Source organism: Bidens hawaiensis, unplaced genomic scaffold (assembly GCF_021521415.1).
Source record: "Bidens hawaiensis isolate Kalapana, Puna unplaced genomic scaffold, B.hawaiensis_p1.1 tig00046218_1, whole genome shotgun sequence".
NCBI lineage: Eukaryota > Viridiplantae > Streptophyta > Magnoliopsida > Asterales > Asteraceae > Bidens > Bidens hawaiensis.
The window spans coordinates 4,261-25,656 of record NW_027498253.1 but is presented as its reverse complement, the minus strand read 5'-3'; the positions used below and the strand labels follow the sequence as shown (position 1 = coordinate 25,656).

General features: G+C 31.5%; 2 protein-coding genes across 2 annotated transcripts; both read left to right on the top strand.

Annotated features, from left to right (window-relative positions):
- Positions 1-1,671: 1,671 nt before the first annotated feature.
- Positions 1,672-6,643, top strand: LOC143596303 (branched-chain-amino-acid aminotransferase 2, chloroplastic-like). The gene is made up of 10 exons (XM_077075109.1): positions 1,672-1,809; positions 4,562-4,626; positions 4,772-4,943; positions 5,089-5,265; positions 5,419-5,550; positions 5,654-5,752; positions 5,839-5,955; positions 6,150-6,245; positions 6,312-6,424; positions 6,503-6,643. Exons 1-10 carry the CDS (start codon positions 1,753-1,755, stop codon positions 6,615-6,617), a joined length of 1,143 nt encoding a protein of 380 aa, XP_076931224.1. The 5' UTR covers positions 1,672-1,752; the 3' UTR covers positions 6,618-6,643.
- A 5,423-nt stretch (positions 6,644-12,066) lies between these two features.
- LOC143596307 (uncharacterized) lies at positions 12,067-14,171 on the top strand. The gene is made up of 5 exons (XM_077075112.1): positions 12,067-12,223; positions 12,321-12,556; positions 13,680-13,716; positions 13,790-13,847; positions 14,095-14,171. The coding sequence occupies exons 1-5, from the start codon at positions 12,086-12,088 to the stop codon at positions 14,169-14,171; spliced, it is 546 nt and encodes a 181-aa protein (XP_076931227.1). The 5' UTR covers positions 12,067-12,085.
- The last annotated feature ends 7,225 nt before the right edge of the window (positions 14,172-21,396 follow it).

The following is a 21,396-nucleotide window of genomic DNA, read 5'->3' as shown; positions in this document are numbered from 1 at the left end:
GAAAAATATTTTTTTAAAGAGAAAATTGTTTTTTATATATATAGAAAACCCTTGTTTTTGATGTTTAAATAAAAATCATTTTCATTATAAAAGCGTTTTTGATAACATGTTTTCAATTAAAAAAACTTCAAAGAAAATTGTCTCTGTAAAAGAAAATTTGTTTTTAACTTTTAAATGATATTTTTAAGAAACGCTTTTTAGAAGAAATAAAAAAAAAACACTCCATAAAACAACGTTTTTTAGAATTTTTTTTACTTAGGTTGCAGAATATAAAAGAATTAAAAATACTTAATACATTCTTAAGTTTTTTTTAATATATTAAACTCAAATACATTTTAAAATTTCAAGATGATTTATAAATAGCATGCAAATTCAAGCTTTTGTGTGAACTTATAAATATAATTAAAACAAATATGTCATTTTGAATAGTCGTGTTCAATGTTGAATATGAAATTTTAACTTATAAGACTTAACATATCATTGTTTTTCATAATTATTTGTTGCAAAAGCATTCAAATAATACATCTATTGCACCTTTTAAATAATATATTGTCAAAAAAGTAAGAGAAAATACAGATTGTATAAAAAATATTTATTTTAGTGTTCAATTAGCATTTTCATTTTAAAATAAAAAGATAAGAGAGAAATAACATGACCCATCTTGGTTTATTCAATAAAATTTGAAGTGAGAAGCAAAATACTTGGTCAAAACACTATATTGGTAAATAGTTTATAGAGAGTAGAAAACACTTATTTTGTAAATATTCTTATCAACGTTGGTTTGGAAAAAAAAATCATCTATAGCCGTATTTTTACCGCTCAGCCTATGAGCCTATTAAATGAATTAACTATTTTCATATCATATTATACAACATATCCCGTTTTATGTGGTGATAAAAATTAATACCCATACTTAAAATGGGTAATTGTTAAGTGCACGTTTGGGATTGAGATGTCGAAACAATTAATTGACTTTAAAAAAAGTCGCTAAGTTAAAAAAATTGTTTGACAATTACAAAAGACATTTTTATTTTACTTTTTTGAAAAATGTTAAAAAGTTGCTTTCAAAAAGTAAAAAAATCCTGACGTTTTAAAATATTTTTTGACTTTTTGATTGAAAAATTACTAATCCACCATTCACCATAAAACTCCACAAATAAGCTAACCCAAACACATTTTAGAAAACAATTTATTGACTTATTGATTTTTCGCATCACAAAAGTTAATCAAATACTTTTTTAAAAACTATTTTTGGAAAAATCACAAGTTAATAAGTACGTTTGACAAAAAACACTTTTAGAGTTATTAAAGTTATTAAACCATACTCTTTATTTATTTATACGTGTATATTAAATTTTTGTTTCTTATACAAAAATATTAATCGTATCAACAAATTAATGTATCTACATTTCAATACAACCTAAACACCAATTCGTTTATTAAATGTATTGTTAAAGCTAAGCCACTTTAGTTATTAAACAAACCATTTCCATATCATGTGGTGATAAAAATTAATACCCACACTTACAACGAGTGATTCTTATATGTATTTATATATTTATATTTTAGATTACGATTTAAGTCAATAGTAGATCATTCCTTAATATATATTAAATTCGGTAATTAACAATTTGGTGACAACACGGTCTTCACGTCCTATAAAATGCCAACCAAACCTTCTACTTCCTCAAATAACTTTCATTCTTGAGTTCTCCATTTTTTTCTCTGGTTTCAATTTTCGACACATCCGACATGATGATCCGATCAAGTCACATCCTTCGTCGCATGATTCAGATTTCATCGTCAAAGGTATCATTAAAAAAAATCGTTGTCTTTTGAGGAAATTAAGATACATGTTTACGCTTAATTTCATATTAGATTTTGAGAAGAACGACATGATGTTTCTTCTGCACCTGTAAACCACATTTCATTAGTATCTCATTTCCAATTTCAATATACCAATTGTCTGATGTGTTACATATTGTTAATTGGTGATTCAAATAAGGAAATTGTAGGTGATAGTTTGTATAGCATGTCATCGTGATAATATGTTTGAAGAAGCTTTTATTATTATTATTATTATTATTATTATTATTATTATTATTATTTAGGGGCAACTTCATAGGATAGTAACCAACTTTCAAAAGTGTTTCAATTATATCACTCAATTCCAATTAAGTCACTTAACTTTCATATTTTATTAAATTAAAGGTTTTAACATTTTTTTTTATCTTTTTACTTTTTTTGTTTCACATAAGAAATCTTTTTTATTTTTTTTTTGAAGTTGACGCCGAGCGGTGACGTGAATTTATTTTTTATTTTTAAATAATATAATTAATGTTTTTTAAATTTTGTTAAATTTAATTACATATATTGCAAATTCCGACTCCTACATCTTATCCTCTATTTCTTTCTTGACGCACAAAAAAATTGGTGAGACTTGATTTGGAGATTTCGTGACTTGTTTTAAGAAAAATATGCATTAGCAACCTAATTAGAATATTTTTGAAAGTTTATTACTATTCTATGAGATATTCTATTATTATTATTATTATTATTATTAGTTTTGGGTTTATTTTTTTCCTTTTTTCCCATGAAACTGGCACGTGATCCGGGGATTTTTGCGTCAAAAATCCGAATTATCGATCCGTTAATAGTTACATAATCAAAGTTTTTTAAAATAATATAATGAATAACAAAAGAATGAAAAAGTCAAAACAGAACCACTTGATATAGATTCTTGCAGGGTTCAAGTGGGACCTTTTGAAAATTATGAGATATATATTTTCAAACAAAACTTGAAGTATTCTTATCCAACTTTCTATAAACAAAAAATTACACTAAAACTTACTTTATTTTCTCTCTTTATTTCAATTAAATAATACTTTTTATACCTTTTATCATTACATTTTCTCTTTCATTCACTCACAACCACTTTCAAAATATATTAAAATATTATAGGGGATGAACAGTAACTTTTCAAATATTCAAAAAATCACTACTTTTTCTAAAATATAAAAATTATTCACTCACAACATCCTGAATCACTCTCTAAATTATAAAAACACTCCTCACATAATATAAGGGGTTGAATGAGAATGCTCTTACGGGCCTTTTTTGATGGTATCTTAATGATTCTATTAAGAGGCTAGCTTTAAATTGGTTAGGGTTAAAGTGTGTTTAGTTAACTTAAAAGACACATCTTAATAATTCATAGAGTAAGTTTCAGAAATATATTCAATGATTCAGAGGTTATCTCTTAATTGATCAGACTAGAGGTGCACAAAAAACCCGAACCCGGAACCGGATCCAAAAATATACTCGGAACCGGTTTTTGTTATACCCGGGTTTTTAATACCTGAACTCGTATCTGACCCTACCCGTAGGATACGGATAGGGTATGGATTTCAGTACCAAAACCCGTACCCGGAACCGGACTCGATTTATACCCGGTAATACCCAAAAACCGAAACCGGTTCCATACCCGGAACCGGGTTTTTCCAATACCCGGAACCGGGTTTTTCCAATACCCGAAATCGGGTTTTTCAAATACCTGAAAAATACCCGAAAATACCCCTAAAAATTGTAACCTCTTAAAAAAAACAATATATACCCGGAAAAAACCAAAAAAAAAAAACCAAAAGTAGGGGTTTTCAATACCTGGTATTACAATACCCGATTTAGAATACCCGGTTCTATATTCGACCCGAGCTCGGTGCATAGGGTATGGTTTTTAGAGAATACCTGGACCCGGTCCCGAACTCGACCTGGGTATTATAATACCCGATTTTCCAATACCCGGGTATTTTAAAAACTCGATTTGTGCACCTCTACTTGACATTAGACACTTTTGGACTTTTTGCCTTAACTTTTTATAAATAATTACTTAGGCTGGGCTATGATTTCATTAATTCCAAGAAGTTCGTTGCCATCAGACCTTTTAATGTTCAACACAGACTTGTCATTTGTCAAGCAGCCCCTATATTTTTAATATTTAATAATTATTTTAAATTCAGTCCATATATCTCAGATCAGGTATACTGAGGTCGAGCTTAGTTATGAACTCGAGCCAAGTTTTTTTGGATCAACCCTGGTTTTGTTTATTAAACAACCATAACAAATTAACAATTTGATACGTTGAATTCGGTAACACCCAAGCCATCGGGTATGATTGATCAGGCCCAAGAGTAACTGGGTATGGGCCGAAAGGTACAAAACTACAACCAAAGGCCTAAATGAACTAGTCACATATATGCCCGTTTACAACTTACAAGAATGATGTAGCAAAACTAGAGGAATTTAACTTTTTAAGAGAAAAATATAATTATTTACTTACCTTAATTTATGTTATTTGAATTTCGTATCTTTTTAAAAGATTGTTTGTTTTTGCTCAAGTTTGTTTTTAAATAAAATTATCAGAAAATTGTCTCAAGTTATCCTTTATTCTCTATATATTATTCTTTTTGGAGATTGACTATCTTGACGTATCACAATTATTATGTTTACTTAATAAGTGTATGAATCAAACCTAAATTTGACTTTGTGGTTATGTTATTATAAGGTTGCAGCAAGATCCTTTACAGCACAGGCGTCTTCTGCGCTTAGAGAAAGTGAACCTATGATCAGGTAATTAATAAGTGACATATAGTGTTGGTTTTTTCGACTTTTCTTAATATATAAATGAAAAGTTATCAATAGCTTTCACCCGTATTAATAGTTTTCATCTTTACTTTTATATCAAAATTTGAAATCGAAATCTTTTTATTTTCAGATACGAAGAATATGCTGATGTTGATTGGAACAACTTGGGCTTTGGTTTGACCCGAACCGATTACATGTACAAGTCTAAATGCACATCAAACAACACTTTTGAGCAAGGCCAAGTGACCAATTATGGCAATGTTGAATTAAGCCCGGCTGCTGGAGTTCTAAACTATGGCCAGGTAATTTATAGTCTGTGTTAAAGTATTTCTAGAAAAAGAAAAGGGTGATACGATTGTAGTATTTTTGTAAAGATATACTACAGTTTTCCTTATTGTGATAGTGACAATGATGATATATTGATAATTAAACGAACTGGTGGCATAGGGGATTTTCGAAGGCACTAAGGCTTTCAGGGGAGAAGACGGTCGGATTTTGTTATTTCGTCCAGATCAAAATGCAATTCGTATGCAAATTGGAGCCGAGAGAATGTGCATGCAAGCCCCGTCAGTACAACAATTTGTAGATGCGGTGAAACAAACCACTGTAGCAAACAAACGTTGGGTATATCACTTACCTAGATAACAATAAATAAACTGAAACTGAAAAAAAGTACAAAATAAAGTTTAAATTTAATAATTTTTAAGATTAAAGTTTTAACTTTTTGACAAATCTTATAACAATTTGTTTCTTTAATTTAACATTGTTTTGTTATAGATTCCACCACCAGGAAAAGGATCACTATACCTCAGGCCTTTGCTCATTGGGAGTGGGCCAACATTGGGTGTATCTCCTGCTCCTGAGTACACATTCTTAGTGTATGCCTCACCTGTAGGCAATTATTTTAAGGTTTTTATTCCTCTTTATTTCACTTAATGTTTAATTAGTTGCTTTTGTAGAATATATAAAACTAGACTTTGCATTTATACGGTCTTGGTTTACAAAAATACAGGAGGGTACGGCACCATTGAACTTATACGTTAACAACGAATTTCATCGTGCAACTCGTGGTGGGGCAGGAGGTGTCAAAAGTATAACCAATTATGCCCCTGTACAAACACAACTTATTATCATTACGTTTTTAAACATTACTCAAGTAGAATATTAAAATTAAGCTCATGAGTTATGATTGCGTAGGTAATGAAAGCTATACAAAGAGCAAAGGAACAAGGGTTCTCCGATGTAGTGTATCTTGACTCGGTTCATAAAAAGTACATTGAGGAAGTTAGTTCTTGTAATATTTTCCTTGTTAAGGTAAGTCTTCCAAGATTTATGGAAACAAGATTTAAATCATGTAGTGGTCATATATATTATATAGGATATACTGTTATGTATGTACATATTTGTCTTATGTATCATATTTGAAGAAACATTTATATATCTGTATGCATTTCTCGCATTTCTCAACATTAAATTGATTGGTAATTAACGTCCCTCCCTATATATAGGGGAATGTCATTTCAACTCCTGCAACAGTAGGTACGATTCTTGAAGGAATCACAAGAAAGAGCATAATCGATATCGCACACGACTTAGGATACACGGTAAAGTTGTATATATATTTAAATGTAATTTCTGATAATAGTCTAAAAGTGTTTCAAATGTTATAGGTTGAGGAACGACTAGTTACGGTAGATGAATTAATGGAAGCTGACGAAGTTTTCACTACTGGAACAGCTGTTAGTGTTGCTACTGTTGGTAGCGTAGCATACAATGATCGAAGGTAAAGAAAAAAAATACTTACAGTATTTCATAAATTATTTTTTTAAGATTCTAAGTTATTGTGTTTTTTTGTTTGCAGAGTGGAGTATAAAACCGGTGATGAGTTGGTGAGTCAGAAGTTGTACAAAACACTAGTAGGAATTCAACATGGGAAGACTGAAGACAAATTTAATTGGGTTGTTGAAATAAACTAGAGCTCTTGATATCTTTTATCTTTGTAATGACAAATTCAAGTTTTATTTAAAAAATAAAGTTAACTATATTTTGAAATTTACAAATTAGGTAACCATTTTCGATGCCTAATCCCGTTGAATTTTCATTCAATAAACACACTTTAAACCCGATTGAAATAAACCAAAGAGCATACACATATCCCCTCACAATAATAACACATTATTGGTCTTTTAAATGATGAGATTGTCTGAAAGAAACACATTACAAACATGGCTACACTTGCTAATCGCCCTATTGATGTGGTTCCTTCTACAACTACAACGATTCATCTAAATTATCAAGACATAGTTACATTAGTTATCAAATTGGTTGCCGTTCGAAAAAAAAAGTTATCAAATTGGTTATCTATTAAGAGTTTGTGATCTCTTAATTATCTTTGTCATTATTTTGGCATTTTAGTATAAATATATCAAAGCTTTTATGATGCATAAATAAGGGGACAAATAAGATAGATCTGAAAGATGAATTGACGATGATTACACGTGATGATTAACATAAGTTACATAATGATTCGTTTGTCATTACTCCGGTTGTCTGTTTTACTATTTAATTTTGAAACAAATATTTTCATGTCTAACATAAAATCATTTCTTGTATTTGACCCTCGCACCCCTATGTGTCGCAAAACTACCCACGAGTATGTGTGTGTATATATATTAATTTGTTGAAAATTATTAGTTAGGATTTATAAGTACATTTAATTGTCATGTAGTCACCCATAAGTCTAAGACATACCGTTTGTTAAAATTATCAGCTATGAGATTATGTGTACATTTCTGATTTCTTATATTTTAATTTTTAAATCTCGTTGAAATTTTATTCAATAAACAAACTATAGACCCGATTGAAATAAACCAAAGAGTATACACATGACATATTTGATTTTCCCTCACAATAATAACACATTATTAGTCTTTTAGAAGATCAGATAGTCTGAAAGGACATACGTGTTACGACCATGGTAACCAGAGCCGTCCTTGAGAATAATTAAAAAGTTTTGGATCAAAGACGAAAAAGTGGATCCTAACTAAAATGATTTTTATATTAGGTTTAAACAATTAAATTTTTGTAAACAAACTTATTGGCATGTGAAAAAAAATTATAAAAATGAGCTTAAATGAATTGCATAATTGAGTTAACACATTAAGAATACATATGTTTTAAAAAAAAAAGTCACATAAAAATTTATATATATAAAAAGAAAGACATTTGGGTCTAACGAGGTGATTGGGACGGGAGCGGTTGCCCTCCCCACCCCCTCAAAGCCGACGTTGTGGTTCCTTCCACCACAAAGATGATGTATCTAAATAGTTACATGTTATCAGATTATCTGTTAAGGATTTGTGATCTCTTAATAATTCTTCTTCATTACTCCGGCATTTTAGTATAAATATATTAAAGCTATTAGCAATGTTTTGAAATCCGGATCGGACCGGTCGGTTCGACCGGGACCCGGTAGGCATGCCGGTCTGGTTCGCAGATAAAACCCGTTTTATAATAACCCCGTTTTATAATAACCCGGCCGGGTTTGGCGGTTTCCGATCCGACCGGAACCGGTGAACCGTCGGTTGAACCGGTTAAAGCTTGTTTTTATTAGATAAAAAACCTTTGAACCTGCTGGGAATCAAACCCAAGTCCCTCCCGACATTAAGTGCTTAATAGAAACCCACTTGCCAACCAAACCAACCTTAATTTATGATTCCTACCTAAAATATAAATCTTATATAGTAAAATAAACATTATAAATGGATATGAAAGTTGGTTCATATTATTTTTTCTATATATATAAATTATATATGCATATATAAATAGAGTGTATATATATAAATATATTTAAATTATTTATGACGTCATCCGGGTCAAACACCGGTCCGCCCTTCCGGGTCGGTTCGACCTTTGACCCGGTAAGGCTTCCGGGTCGACGTCCAGACCGGGTCTGAAAACATTGTATATACCAATGGATATTGGTATATTTTGAAAATTATCTATTAGTATTTATAGTTTGTTGAAAATTATCTAGGTATATTTGTTTGTTGAAAATTATCTATTAGTATTTATAATTACATTTATATGTCAGGTAATTACTCATAGGTTATAGGTATTGGTCATACCTTTATTTCTTAAAAATTATCTCTTTTTATATCTATATACATATACATTCTCACTGTTTTAAATTATATATAACATACAACCTAAAACATATTGAATTATTAATAGGCAAAAGAATTATTAATAGCCTCTGCCATGTATACCGGATGGTAGGGTGTTTGTCGAATTGAATAACGAATTTTTAAGTTAAATCGAATCGAATAATCCGAATAATTGTTTTTTCACCAGTATTTGTATTCGATTAAAAGTTGAACTATTCGATTCGTATTCGTATTATATACCCAATTCGAAATTCGATTCGAATTCGTATTTGAAACTCGAATTCGAATTGAATTCGAATAAGTTCGATTTTAATTGGCCCTCGGCTGGGCCTTGAACTTAACATTAAGAAAACAGAAGTATTTTGGTCGTCATGCAATGGGGTTAAGGTGCAGGAAGGGATGTTTCCCTATGAGATTGGAAGGCCGATGTTAGATGTGAAACTCTTTGTGGGAGCCGTTAGTCGGGATGCAGAATTCATCAGCGGACTTGTTGTGAAAAGGGCTTTGCGAGCTGTAGAACTGATGAACCATCTCCCAAGTTTGCGGGACCCTCAATGCCAGCTCCTTTTGCTTCGATTATGTATGGGAGTAGGTAAGTTGTTATTCGGCCTCAGAACGTGTCAGCCCGAGTATGTAGGAGAAGCTGTTTCTGTTTTTGACAATGATCTTTGGGGGGCGATTGAGGACATCGTGGTTTGTGGTGGTGCCTTCTTTGGAGATTTTCAATGGAGGTTGGCATCACTTCGACTCGTTTTGGAGGTTAGGGTTTATGTTCAGCTTTAGACGTATCTGCATATGCATTTGTGGCCTCAAGGGCACAATCTTGGAAATTGCAAGACCACGTTACTCGAGATTGTGGTATTGATGGGTTTGACTCCGATTATGGGAGTGCGATAGATCAGTTGCATATTTCACTTCCTGATTTTGATATTAGCGGTTTCTCTAATAAAGACACCATCCCACCTAAAGCCCAACATGCTTTGGCGAGTGCCCTTTATTGTGGAATCATCCAGAGTTTGGAAGTGAAGTTTGATTTATCTCCTCATCAAAAAGCGGTGTTTGAGTGCCTTTGAGCTCCACGGGCTCAAGATTTCTTAAGTGTTATCCCTATTGAAGGACTAGGCCAACATATGTCGGCTTTGGAGTACCGGACCATCCTTAAGTATCGGCTAATGATTCCTTTGTTCCTGGTAGATGAGCCATGCCCAGTTTGCCACAAGGTCTGTTTGGATTCTTTTGGCGAGCATGCAATTCATTGCAAAGAGTTACATGGGTTTAACTACAAACATGATTTGTGAGAGATGTTCTATGCGATGTTCTTAAACGGGCCGGAATTTTGGCAAAAAATGAGGCTCCTGAAAACTTTCTTACGGATCCTCTTGAAGGAAGATCTACGTTACGACCGGCCGATATTCTTGTTTTTATGTGGGTAGGGGGTAAAGACGCTTGTGTGGATCTCGCAGGAGTGTCCCCTCTTATTGGGCTAAGGGACAATAGGTTTGTAGCCTGTCAGGCAGCATTGAAGGCGGCATCGGGCAAAGTTGTTAAACACGAGAAAACTTGTTTGGAGAATCAACACGTGTTTATTCCATTTGCCTTTGACACTTTTGATTACTTAGCTCCAGATGCCGTGGACCTTCTAAACAGAGTTCAGAAAGTCATGCATAGCAATTTATCGGCCCATAAGAATCAAAACTTTGTTTTTAGTAGAGTTGAGTTTGCTATCCAAAAGGGGGTTGCGGCACAGCTTGTTGCCCGCTTACCTGTCACTTCATTATAAATCGTTTGGTTGTTTTGATTATTAAGGTAATAAATACGATCTAATTCAAGTTTACCTACGCCAAAAATTCGATAATTATAATCATAATCGCAAAACAACCATATAAATTTAAAGTACCTACAATACCACATGATAATAAATTCAAAACTAAAGTATAAATAGTCTAAATTCAAAATATTCAAAACGAGATGTAAATAACACCATTATTAGTATGGGCTAAGAAACAATAATGTTGCCTACTGAGTTTAATTAATTTGTAATGGATATTTATTATTTAGGGATTTGACACAAATAAAAATAAATAATTATATATATGTATATACACACACATGCATATATAATATATGTATATATATTTTTAATTCGAATTTCGAATCGAATCAAATAATAAATCATAAATTCGTATTCGATTACACCCCTACTGGATGGCTTAATAAACGAGTTTTTTTGTTAACGGGCCGAGTAATTTCATATTGCCTATACGAACACATGCGTTGGAGAATTCGGACGAACATATAAATAAATCGTGTGCCGTTTTCGACCACGTACACAAATTGACATATTCTAACACCACCGCCTTTCATCGGAGACAAAGACTACGAGAACTAACCAATTATGATTTTGAGGTTTCAATTTCACCTTCGTCAAATAAATCCAAACAACCAAACCAGTTGAAATCATATAATGTGTAAAGACACCAACATGAACAGCCACGAGACCAAAGGCACAAGAACGCCGCAATCTAATAATAAAAAGGAAGAAGACCTGAGGCTTTGGGGAATCCTCGTGTTCGGATTAATCGGAGCTACTGTCACTGCTTTCGCCGTATGTTCTGTTTCTTTTAGGGTTTTATACATACAATTGTTTCTAATTGGTACTTTAACTTGAATAATTTGATAGGTTGGACAGCTGCGGAGGTCCGTTGATTGGTTTCATTCTCAGGTATGCCATTGTTTTAATCAAAATTCAGCCCGTTTAGTTAAACAGGTCAATCAACTAATACATTTAGCCCGTTTTTTTATAACCCACCAACCCGATTGTCACATTTATGATTTGATTATTATCTACCAACTCCCGAACCATTTGACATGTTTGGATGAATGAGTTAAACGGGTTGTGTTTGGTTGACCTGTTTAACCTGTTTAGTTAACTTAAACGGGTAGACTCACTAACCCGTTTAACCTGTGTTTTTTAAAACCCACCGATTTGTTTAACACGTTTACAACTTTATTATTACCCATCAACCCGCTAAACCATTTGACACAACATTTAGATAAATAGGTTAAATGGGGTGTGTTCGGTTTACCCGATTGTAAGTCTGTGCTAGTTAGGCTTGATGTTTTTTACATGAATAAAAATACATGTCGTGTTTGAGCTGACGAGCTAAACATTCCGACCCACCAACACAAGATGATTGGCACTCCTAAGTTGATAATTCTTCAGTATGTTACTTTGGTTGTTAAACTGACATGTTTTCTTTCTTGACAAAAAGTTTACAATGCCACAGTCGTCGTCATCATCATTTAAAGGCGGTGGCTCAAGTGGCGGTTATTCCCGATCAAGTTTTCAAGACGAAGCTAGGAAAAGGTATGCACGTCGCATGCAGGAGGAGTATGAAGAAGAGATGGAGAGAGTGGTGCGTATCTTTCTATATATTATTAAAAAGATATTATTGTCAAATTGTACGGAGAATGAGTTAAAGATCTTTATAATGTTTGATGTTGTGTTTATAGGCTCATATAAGGCGAATGCAAAGTGTGTTCAATAGGGAGAGAAGTAAGCACAGAAGGGCATATGAGAGGTGGAGGGATGATAGTTATGATCAATATTATCAGCATTTTCCAAGGGACGATTGGTATTGGAAAACCGATTCGAGTTATGGAAACTGGAGTAATTTTAAGGACACTCTTCACACTCAGCCTGCAAATAATTCTTTGTCTCATCATTATGCAATATTGGGTCTCGTGAGGTAGCCATATGCCAGTTTTTCGTATGTATTGAATTTTAGTTTTATCAATTGCATCAAAATTCAAATACAACTGATTAACCAAATAGAGCATTTTAGAACCACCCCCTTTGACCCATACCCATTTTGATCAAAACTCATTCTGACCCGTATAAAAAGTGAGTGTTTTTTTACATGGCCCATTGTGACCCGACTGGAGTATGACCTTGCCAGGTGTAGTTGCGCTTTGAAGTGGTTACTTATACTACTGCTGTTTTAGATAGGAATAATTACTTCTGATATTAGGTTTTTGTATTATATTTGGGAAGAAGTATTCATTTTCTATACCTGCATATATATGTATATTATCATTGGCGTCACTATCTTTTGCACCTTGCGTGTAGGCGACAGACGAGCCCTTGATGCGTTGAGTGTGCCTTTGACAACCTAGGAGTTTTTTTTTTAATGTAAACCGTGACAACTGTATGCTTGCAATAAACTAAGACTTAAATGCGGCTCAGTCTTAGTAATATCTTTTCACACTATTTGACACACAAGGAGGCTTCAGTCAGTTTCATGGGGTGCTTGAATTCAGCACCTTCAAAAACACTAAATCTTGTGTGCAGCCCGTGTATACGATATGCATGTATGCAAGTTTTATCTACATATTTTATATTAAATAAAACTCGATATAGAAACATTATGATACGTTTCCGATAGTTCAGGGATGGTTATGGCAAATAACCGTTTGTATCCATATTAAATTAGAGTTTGCATTCATTTGTGAGATGTCGATGTTTTTTGTTTATTAAAATTAGGGTTTGTTAACCTTGTAAACTGGAGATCACCCATCTCGAATCGGGTCACTATCCATTTCAATTTCAGTAATCAAGTTCTTAATTTTGGTTCTTATCACATTATCATCGTGCTTTATAATGTACCATTGAGGTGATGTGTCCTACAAACACACATAAAAATAAAACTTAGAAAGCTGTATATCAGAATATTATAAAGAACCAAAAATATGAATTATTGTATATATGCTAGTTTTATTTTTATGCTAATACTTTATGTATATTATAGCCATTATTTTCTTCGTTGATCAAACACATTTATATATGCTTCTATTTTTTTTTTCTTGCAATAGGTCGAGGATAACACCATACACGGATGATGAAATTAAGGTAAATAAATTTATTTGCTTATTCATGCAAATTTCATTTTCTTACATATTGAAAAATGTTTTGCATAATGCAGACTGCGTTTCATAGCAAGGCGAAGCAATATCACCCTGATCAAAATCAAGAAAACAAAGGTGCCAGCTACTTCCTTCCATTATTGGAATATATAAGCATTTACTCATGAATAAAAAATAGGATGTTTGGTTGCGTAAGAAATTGTTATGAATTGAATGCTGCTTGGTCATATAAGAAAGTGTTATGAATGAAAATATTGTGAATTTATGTATGTTTGGTTATTTATGAAATTGTTATAAAATTTTAAGGATGTTTGGTTGTTTACGTAATTGGTATGAATTGAAGGATGTTTGGTGTTGTTTGCAGAGGTTGCTGAAGCAAGGTTCAAGGAAATTATAACTTCTTATGAGGCTATTAAATCTGAGAGAAAGAATACTATTTGACAAGAAGCATGTGGGGGAGTTAAGTTGCTGGGGTGTAATTATTTTTATTAATTTTGTTTTATTATTGTATTTGTTGTGTTGTAATGGTATAGATTATAGATTACAAAACTAATTATTTGATTGTTTTAGGGTTAACTGGAAATGATGATACATGGTACTCTGAATATGTTTATGTTGAGATTTTACATCCGGTATGGTGTGAAACATGAAAAAATGTATGACAAACTTTGTTCAACGCTTATTCTTTACAAATAGTGTACCAACTTATTTGCTCGGTAGCCGAGCTTTTCTCATGTTGAAGCTTGATGCACCAGCTTATAAAGTATGATGTTTTAACATCATTGTATCTGAAGTAATGATCATAAAAACAGTTTGAAAGAGAAGAATTATTATATAAAATAAATGGAACAGTATAGGAATTGATTAGCATAAAGATCGAGGGCTCGGGTTTTAAGTTCCATAGTAAACAAAATGTGTAGATTTAAAAGTAGCATTAAAGCATGTGCAATTTATTGATGATTTGGTGAACCTTTAATCAGTAGCTAGCATACAGCCTCTGTAAATACACAGGTGGTTAAAAAAAAATACAACAAAGTCTTTAAATTTAATAATATACGTAATAATATACCTTATGGAATCGGTTCATAAGATATAAATAATGATAAACAAAATTTTATAATTCAAAAATATCTAAAAAGTTGATTTAATCCATCATTTAAAGTTACATTTGTAACTTTATTCATAAATATATAAATAGTAATTGTATTTGTTAGTATCCTAATTTACTACTCTAGTTGAATGACATGTAAAAAAATGGTTTTGCTTTAATAATATAGTTGGATTGGATGTTTTTTCATGGCCTCATGGGCTATACCAATTGGGCTCCCACAAAGACTCAATTAAATGAGTTAAATAGTAAACCATCAGTGCTCATCATGGGCTTTGGGCTTTATTCATTAGGCTTCCACATAATCATAGTCCACCTCAGTAGTCACTGGAAAACAGAGTTCAACCAAATCTGGTTCAAATCTTCAAGATGAGGAAAACATATAAAATAGGCTTGTTTTGCAATAACAAATGGGAATTCTCGTACCGTTATCAGATAGTATCACTTAAAAGATTTTATACAAATAAAAAGTTATGTTTTATTATTATTACTAGTATGAAACCCGCGTGTTACAGCGACGATAACAGTTTGCAATACGGCAGTTAAATATTTTAGTTTATTAATCATGTTGGATATACTGTATAGTATTTCTGCTAGTTATGTTACTCGTATAAGATTTTACAAATAAATATTATGTTTATTCTTTATTTTTCTTAAAGTTTTCTTGTTATCTGCATTTTTTTTGTTGTAATATAGGCATTGTTCATTCATGCCGATATTTGATTAACTTGAAAAATTAAAATAAAATAAATACTTTTGTTGACCATTATTGTTGTATTTCAAAATTTGAATACGGGTATGTTCATACAAATAAAGGCGCAAAGTGACTAAATAAAAACATTAAAAAAAGGAAAATTTGATTTATATAATCCAAACTATTGACTACTGGCAAATTACAACCTCAACTAATAAAATTCTACTGATTGGTCCCATATTTTAACATAATAGTCCACTACTAACAAAATTCTAACGCCTTTAGTCTCTGGAAATACATTTTTGGCTGAAAAACTTCTTTATGGCCGGAAAACCCAACCTTTTTAGGTGGCGGTGCTAGTGGTGTTGGTGTTCAAATTGAGTTTTCTGGCGAAAAGATTAAGTTTTCACGTCACAAATGTTTTTTCGGCGCCAACGACTATTATTAAGATTTTGTTAGTCGCGAATCGTTAGGAGCAGCTATATTAAAAGATGTGACTGTCAGTAGACTTTTCATTAGCTGTGACTGTTATTTGCCAGTATCCTATAGTTGAGATTATTTAAATCCGTTTTTCTTAAAAAAAATATAGTTTACTTCAAATTCTAAAACATAAATGTGAAGTACTCATCAAATTATTTTGCTTTCTTGATTCTCCTTCGGGTCTTAAAAGTTAAACCTTGCTCGCTTCTACATGAAACTAAACAAATTTAAATACAGTTTACTAATTAGTTTAGTATGTACTATAAGTTATCCAACTTCACCATAGTTACGAAAAGGCATGGTTACATTTTTTTTTTCTTTTCAGAAAGTAAATCAATTGAATGGTTACATATTTTTTAATACAAATAAAAAACAAAACAATATTTTTATGCTAATGACACATTCATTTAAAAGGTACATTAACTATTTTTGAATATATTTTACTGATGCATCAAATTTATAGAACAGTATTATTAGTTTTTTTTCACTAAATTTGTTATATAAATTTTATTGTGGGCATAACTACACACATATGCAGCTTTCAGAATAACACATCATTGGTTTTCTATATGAAGGTTTGGTTTGTAAACAAGTAAAAAATTATAAAAAAGAAAAAAAAATTGTATTCTTAAAAGACTTGTACATTTATGCATCTATGACTTGTTCATTGTTTTATACCGAAACATTAACTAAAATAAGTACTTCGTGATGGTATGCATAGAATTTGTTAAAAATAAATATTTTAATATATATAAGAAAAAACCAAAAAATAAAATAGAGTTTTGTGGGTATGATAAAGTAAATAGCTTAAAATTGCATGGGGCATTTTGAAAATTAGAATTTAATAAAAAAAAAATATTTATCTTAATAGACTTGTACGTTGATGCAACAATGACTTGTACGTTATGATGCGCATATCAACATTTAGTAAAATTTACATCGAAATGTAAATAAGCATGTCGCAATGGTATATTCGAAATTTATTATAACTTAATATATTAAAAAAATATAAAAGAAAAAAATAGAAAACAAAATATAGAAATATATAGGTAAACTTGAGGGGGTGGAATGGTAATTGTTGAAGGGTAAAATTTGTAAACTATAACTAAAAGACCAAAACACCCTCTTAACTTCCTTAATACATGCACTAAGGTTAGTAACATAAGCAAAAATATTGTACCTCTTAAAAATTAAGAGGTCCTTAACTCCTCTATCTACCTATTCTAATAAAGTAAAATAATTGTGGACACGTGTCAGCTTGTGGTTAAACCTCATAATTTTTTTCCCTCCAAACTAATAACTATTTCATAAATCAATAATTATTCACTTTCCTTTTACACTCAATTTATATTATATTTATAACATGATTAAATTATTCACTTTCTTTTAAACTGTATTTTATTATACATACTATACATTTATTTTTTCAGTTAATTTACTAAACTATATATATGTTAAAATATAATAATATATACCATATACTTTCATATAGAATAAACTTTATCATAGTCAGTTTCTCAGTTCCAATGATTGTTTCAGATTTTTTGTGGGACTTAAATTTTATTGTTACGGGTCAAAAGTTGGTAAATAGATTGTGTGGTACAAGTTAACTACATTTGGCTCAAAATTTGTTACATGTTAAAAGGGGTAATATGAGTATTTTTAAAAGTTTAAAAATGCAAGTAGATTTATCATCAAATTTGTTACGTGTTCAAAGTTTTGACTTGAAAATGTCAAAAAAATAAAGTTAGAATTTTAAACATGATTTAGGTTTCGAATTTATTTTCAATGACATTTTCGGAAATAATGAAAAGATTCGGAATTTGGTTAATTGACTATTTTTCCCACAACTATTAAAATTTAAGAAAAGACGGCAAACACTTTCGACATGCTACCTCTAGGCCTATTAATGCTTCTAACTTTTATCAAATTTGAAACATTTGTGTGAGCATTGACTTTTCCTTTAATGGTGGTTAAAATGTAGTGTGTGAAACATGTAATACAAAATTATACTCAAATGAAGCAAAACATTCACAAAATTGAATAGGTTAACGTGTTATTTTTATGTGTTGTCATTATGGAAAGGTCAAGAAACCCCTTTAAAATTATAAAAATCATTTTCATAGTGTAGCTTAGTACTATTATTGTATGAAAAGTCTTTTTTGAAATTGATTCATAACCAAAATTCTTCCAGTTATATATATATATATGGAAAGGTCAAGAAACCCCTTTATATATATATGGAAAGGTATATATATATATATATATATATATGATACATAGAATCAAATTTCTAATAGATGGACTCTCAGGTATGTTTTTGCACTTACGTTATTATTATTATTATTATTATTATTATTTTATTAAGTTCGTTTTTTTTTTGAAAAAAAATAATTTTCTGATATAAATAAAATCAATTTATGTGCACATAGTATAGATATAAGCATAGATGTAATCATTTTTCATATACAGTATGTATTTATTTGTTTTATTTATAACTTTATTATTTGAATCATCTCGTATTCTCGTGTGTTACACGGGCTCTAAAGCTAGTTATATATAGCAGAGATTATTTTATTTTTAATATAACTTTTTAAAAATATGCATGTTGCCCAAAAATTAATCTAAAATAACCATAAAGTCTATTCTTTCAAAACTAGTCAACAAAGAAAATAGGTCAATCACATTAAAACACATAAGATGGTTAGACTTATAATAGGCACCGTTTGAGTCGACACTTAAAACCTTGAAAAACTAATGTATCGGAAACTTTTTTCTGACATGTGTCTTGAACAGGCACCGTTTGAGTCGACACTTAAAACCTTGAAAAACTAATGTATCGGAAACTTTTTTCTGACATGTGTCTTGAACAGATTACATAGGAGCTTAAAAGGAAATAACCGAGCTCGGCTAGAATCTACTCGCCAGGTTTGAGTCGAGACATTGATACTTAGGCACCTCCATTGCTAAACACATTAACCCAAAAAAGACGTGATCGACACACATTTAGCCTAGATGCTGATACTTAGGTATCTTTAAAGCCTACACTGCATTCTCGGGTTTAAAATGCAAGGAAAAGAAATGATAAGATTGGATAAGGGGAGAAAGGAAAAGAAATTATAAACTTAATGCATTTTTGAGTTTTTTATTTAAGGATTTAGAAAAGAAAATATAAGAAAATTTTTCATGTTTCATTCTTGAGTTTTTTTTATTAAAAGAAAAGAAAGAGAATGGAAAGAAAAGTTATGCCTTTTTTCCTCCAAAACTTTCCTGCCAATTATGGCTGGATTGTGACGGAAAAGTTTATTTATTACTAATTTACCCATCTTTTCCTTCCTATTTAACTCAAGAATGATGACATAATTGTAAAGTTACAATTTATAACATCTCCAATTTTTTGAAACCGTATTCGTTTGCGTATAACCCGACCCGGAAATATTTTGGATCATTAATATTAATCAAATCCAAGTAGCCATATGTAGTTAAGTTTCCAAAGTTCACTTTAAACACCTCATAGTTTATATAATGTCCATTTCTTCTTTATTGCATAAAAAGTTCATTTAATAACCAAGAACTAAATTATAGGGACCAAAACTGTCATTTTGTGAAACCTGCCACCACCTCCCACCGGAGCGCCGCGCATTGGACACCACCTAGGTGGCCGCGCAGCGCGGGGGAGCCCCTATACAGCAGACCTAAACCGATTTCGTTCGTTAGTTCGTTTAAGGTATAAAATCGATTATATTAGGTATGTTTGAGTGAATTAAGGGCCAAGTAAACATCATATAACTAAAATACAAGTCCTAATTCGTTTTCCCCTGCCCAAGATCATATCTTTTAGTATATTTCATTGATTCTTTCCTTAAATCGCATATACTTGCTTAAACGGGCCAAAAAGCCTATATTTAGTTTGTTATTGCTTTTCCTATATAAACAACTCATAATCTCTGCCACAAACCTTCACCCCAAACCCTAGAGGAGCTTCTTCAGTCGTCCTACCTTTTGCCCCTCTTCATATGCTTCGGTTTTTGCTATTTTGTTGAAGACACGTTCATAACCGTTTGACTTTCCTTACGTGTGGACCTTTAACTTCCGTTTCTCGTCAATCCTTTCACTTTTCGAGTAAGTTGTAAACTGTAAAATTATTCATACATATTCCCTAGTCAATAACCTTCAATCAATTTCGGTGGTCGAAAGGTGTTGACTGGTCAATTGCTTTAAAACCCGATAAAGGGTAAAACAGTCAACAAGTTTGACTTTGCGTTTTCTCATGCTTCTGGTCGGATTCAACGTTCGGTCCAGAAGACTTTTATTCTCGTAACGGAATTTTAAGGTTACTTCCCAAAACCCGACTTCCGACTCGCTGTTCGGATTCTGGTTAGTACCAGCTCGCTTAAATCTTAAATTTAACATAACTAGAGTTCTACTCATCCGTTTGGATTGATTACAGCGGCATTAAGTTCGTTTTATTTATAGTTTCATATCACAAAGTTTCATGTTCTGATCAGTTATCTTGTTTGACGCGTATTGGACGATTCGCTTATCCGTTGACTTGTCTATTCTTAATTATACTCACTTACCTTTAATCTAAGGTGAGTTTGATCATTCCCCTTTTAATACACTGTTTTATAACGTTTTGGGGACATATGCGTACTTACTCAATTTTCTATTCTATATATATACTCAAAATCGCAAACATAATTATCGTGTGAAACCGTCCAAACCGGTCATCGGTTTGGTTTCATGGTTGGTTTTCTTTCTTAACTTTCGGTTGGTTGATTTGAAAATTTTCAAACCATAGCCAACGGTTTGGTTAACGTTTTGTACAAAAAACCAACCGTAAAAAACCAGACCGAACCGGATGATTTAATTATATATGTTTTAAATATTTTACATATTATATATATATATGTGTATTACTAGACATAAATAAATAATAGTTATTAGTGCGTTTAATATAAATTATTTGTTTTTCAAATACTAGGTAAACAGAAAAAGTGGGCTAAGCCCAATTTCAAAACGCACAAACATTAACCAGTCTTTTAGTTTTACAAATGAGAAGCCAAAAATAAATAAGTGATGTTTGTTAAAATTTGTAAATTATTGAGAGCTACACAGTAAAATAAATTATTTTGGACTTTTCTTTATAAAATCCCAACTAGCGTCTAAACCGAGAAACCAACCGTTACTAATGGTTCGGTTTGATTTAAGAGTTCAAACTATTTGATTTTGTTTTACAAAAAAATAGAAACTGTTATTAATGATTTGGTTCATGGTTTGACTAAAAACCGCAAAAAGCTGACGGCGAACACCATTCTTCCTAATTTCAAACACTTGAAACTCCACTCTCACTAAACAAACGCAGTGTTACAGAGATCAAAGTG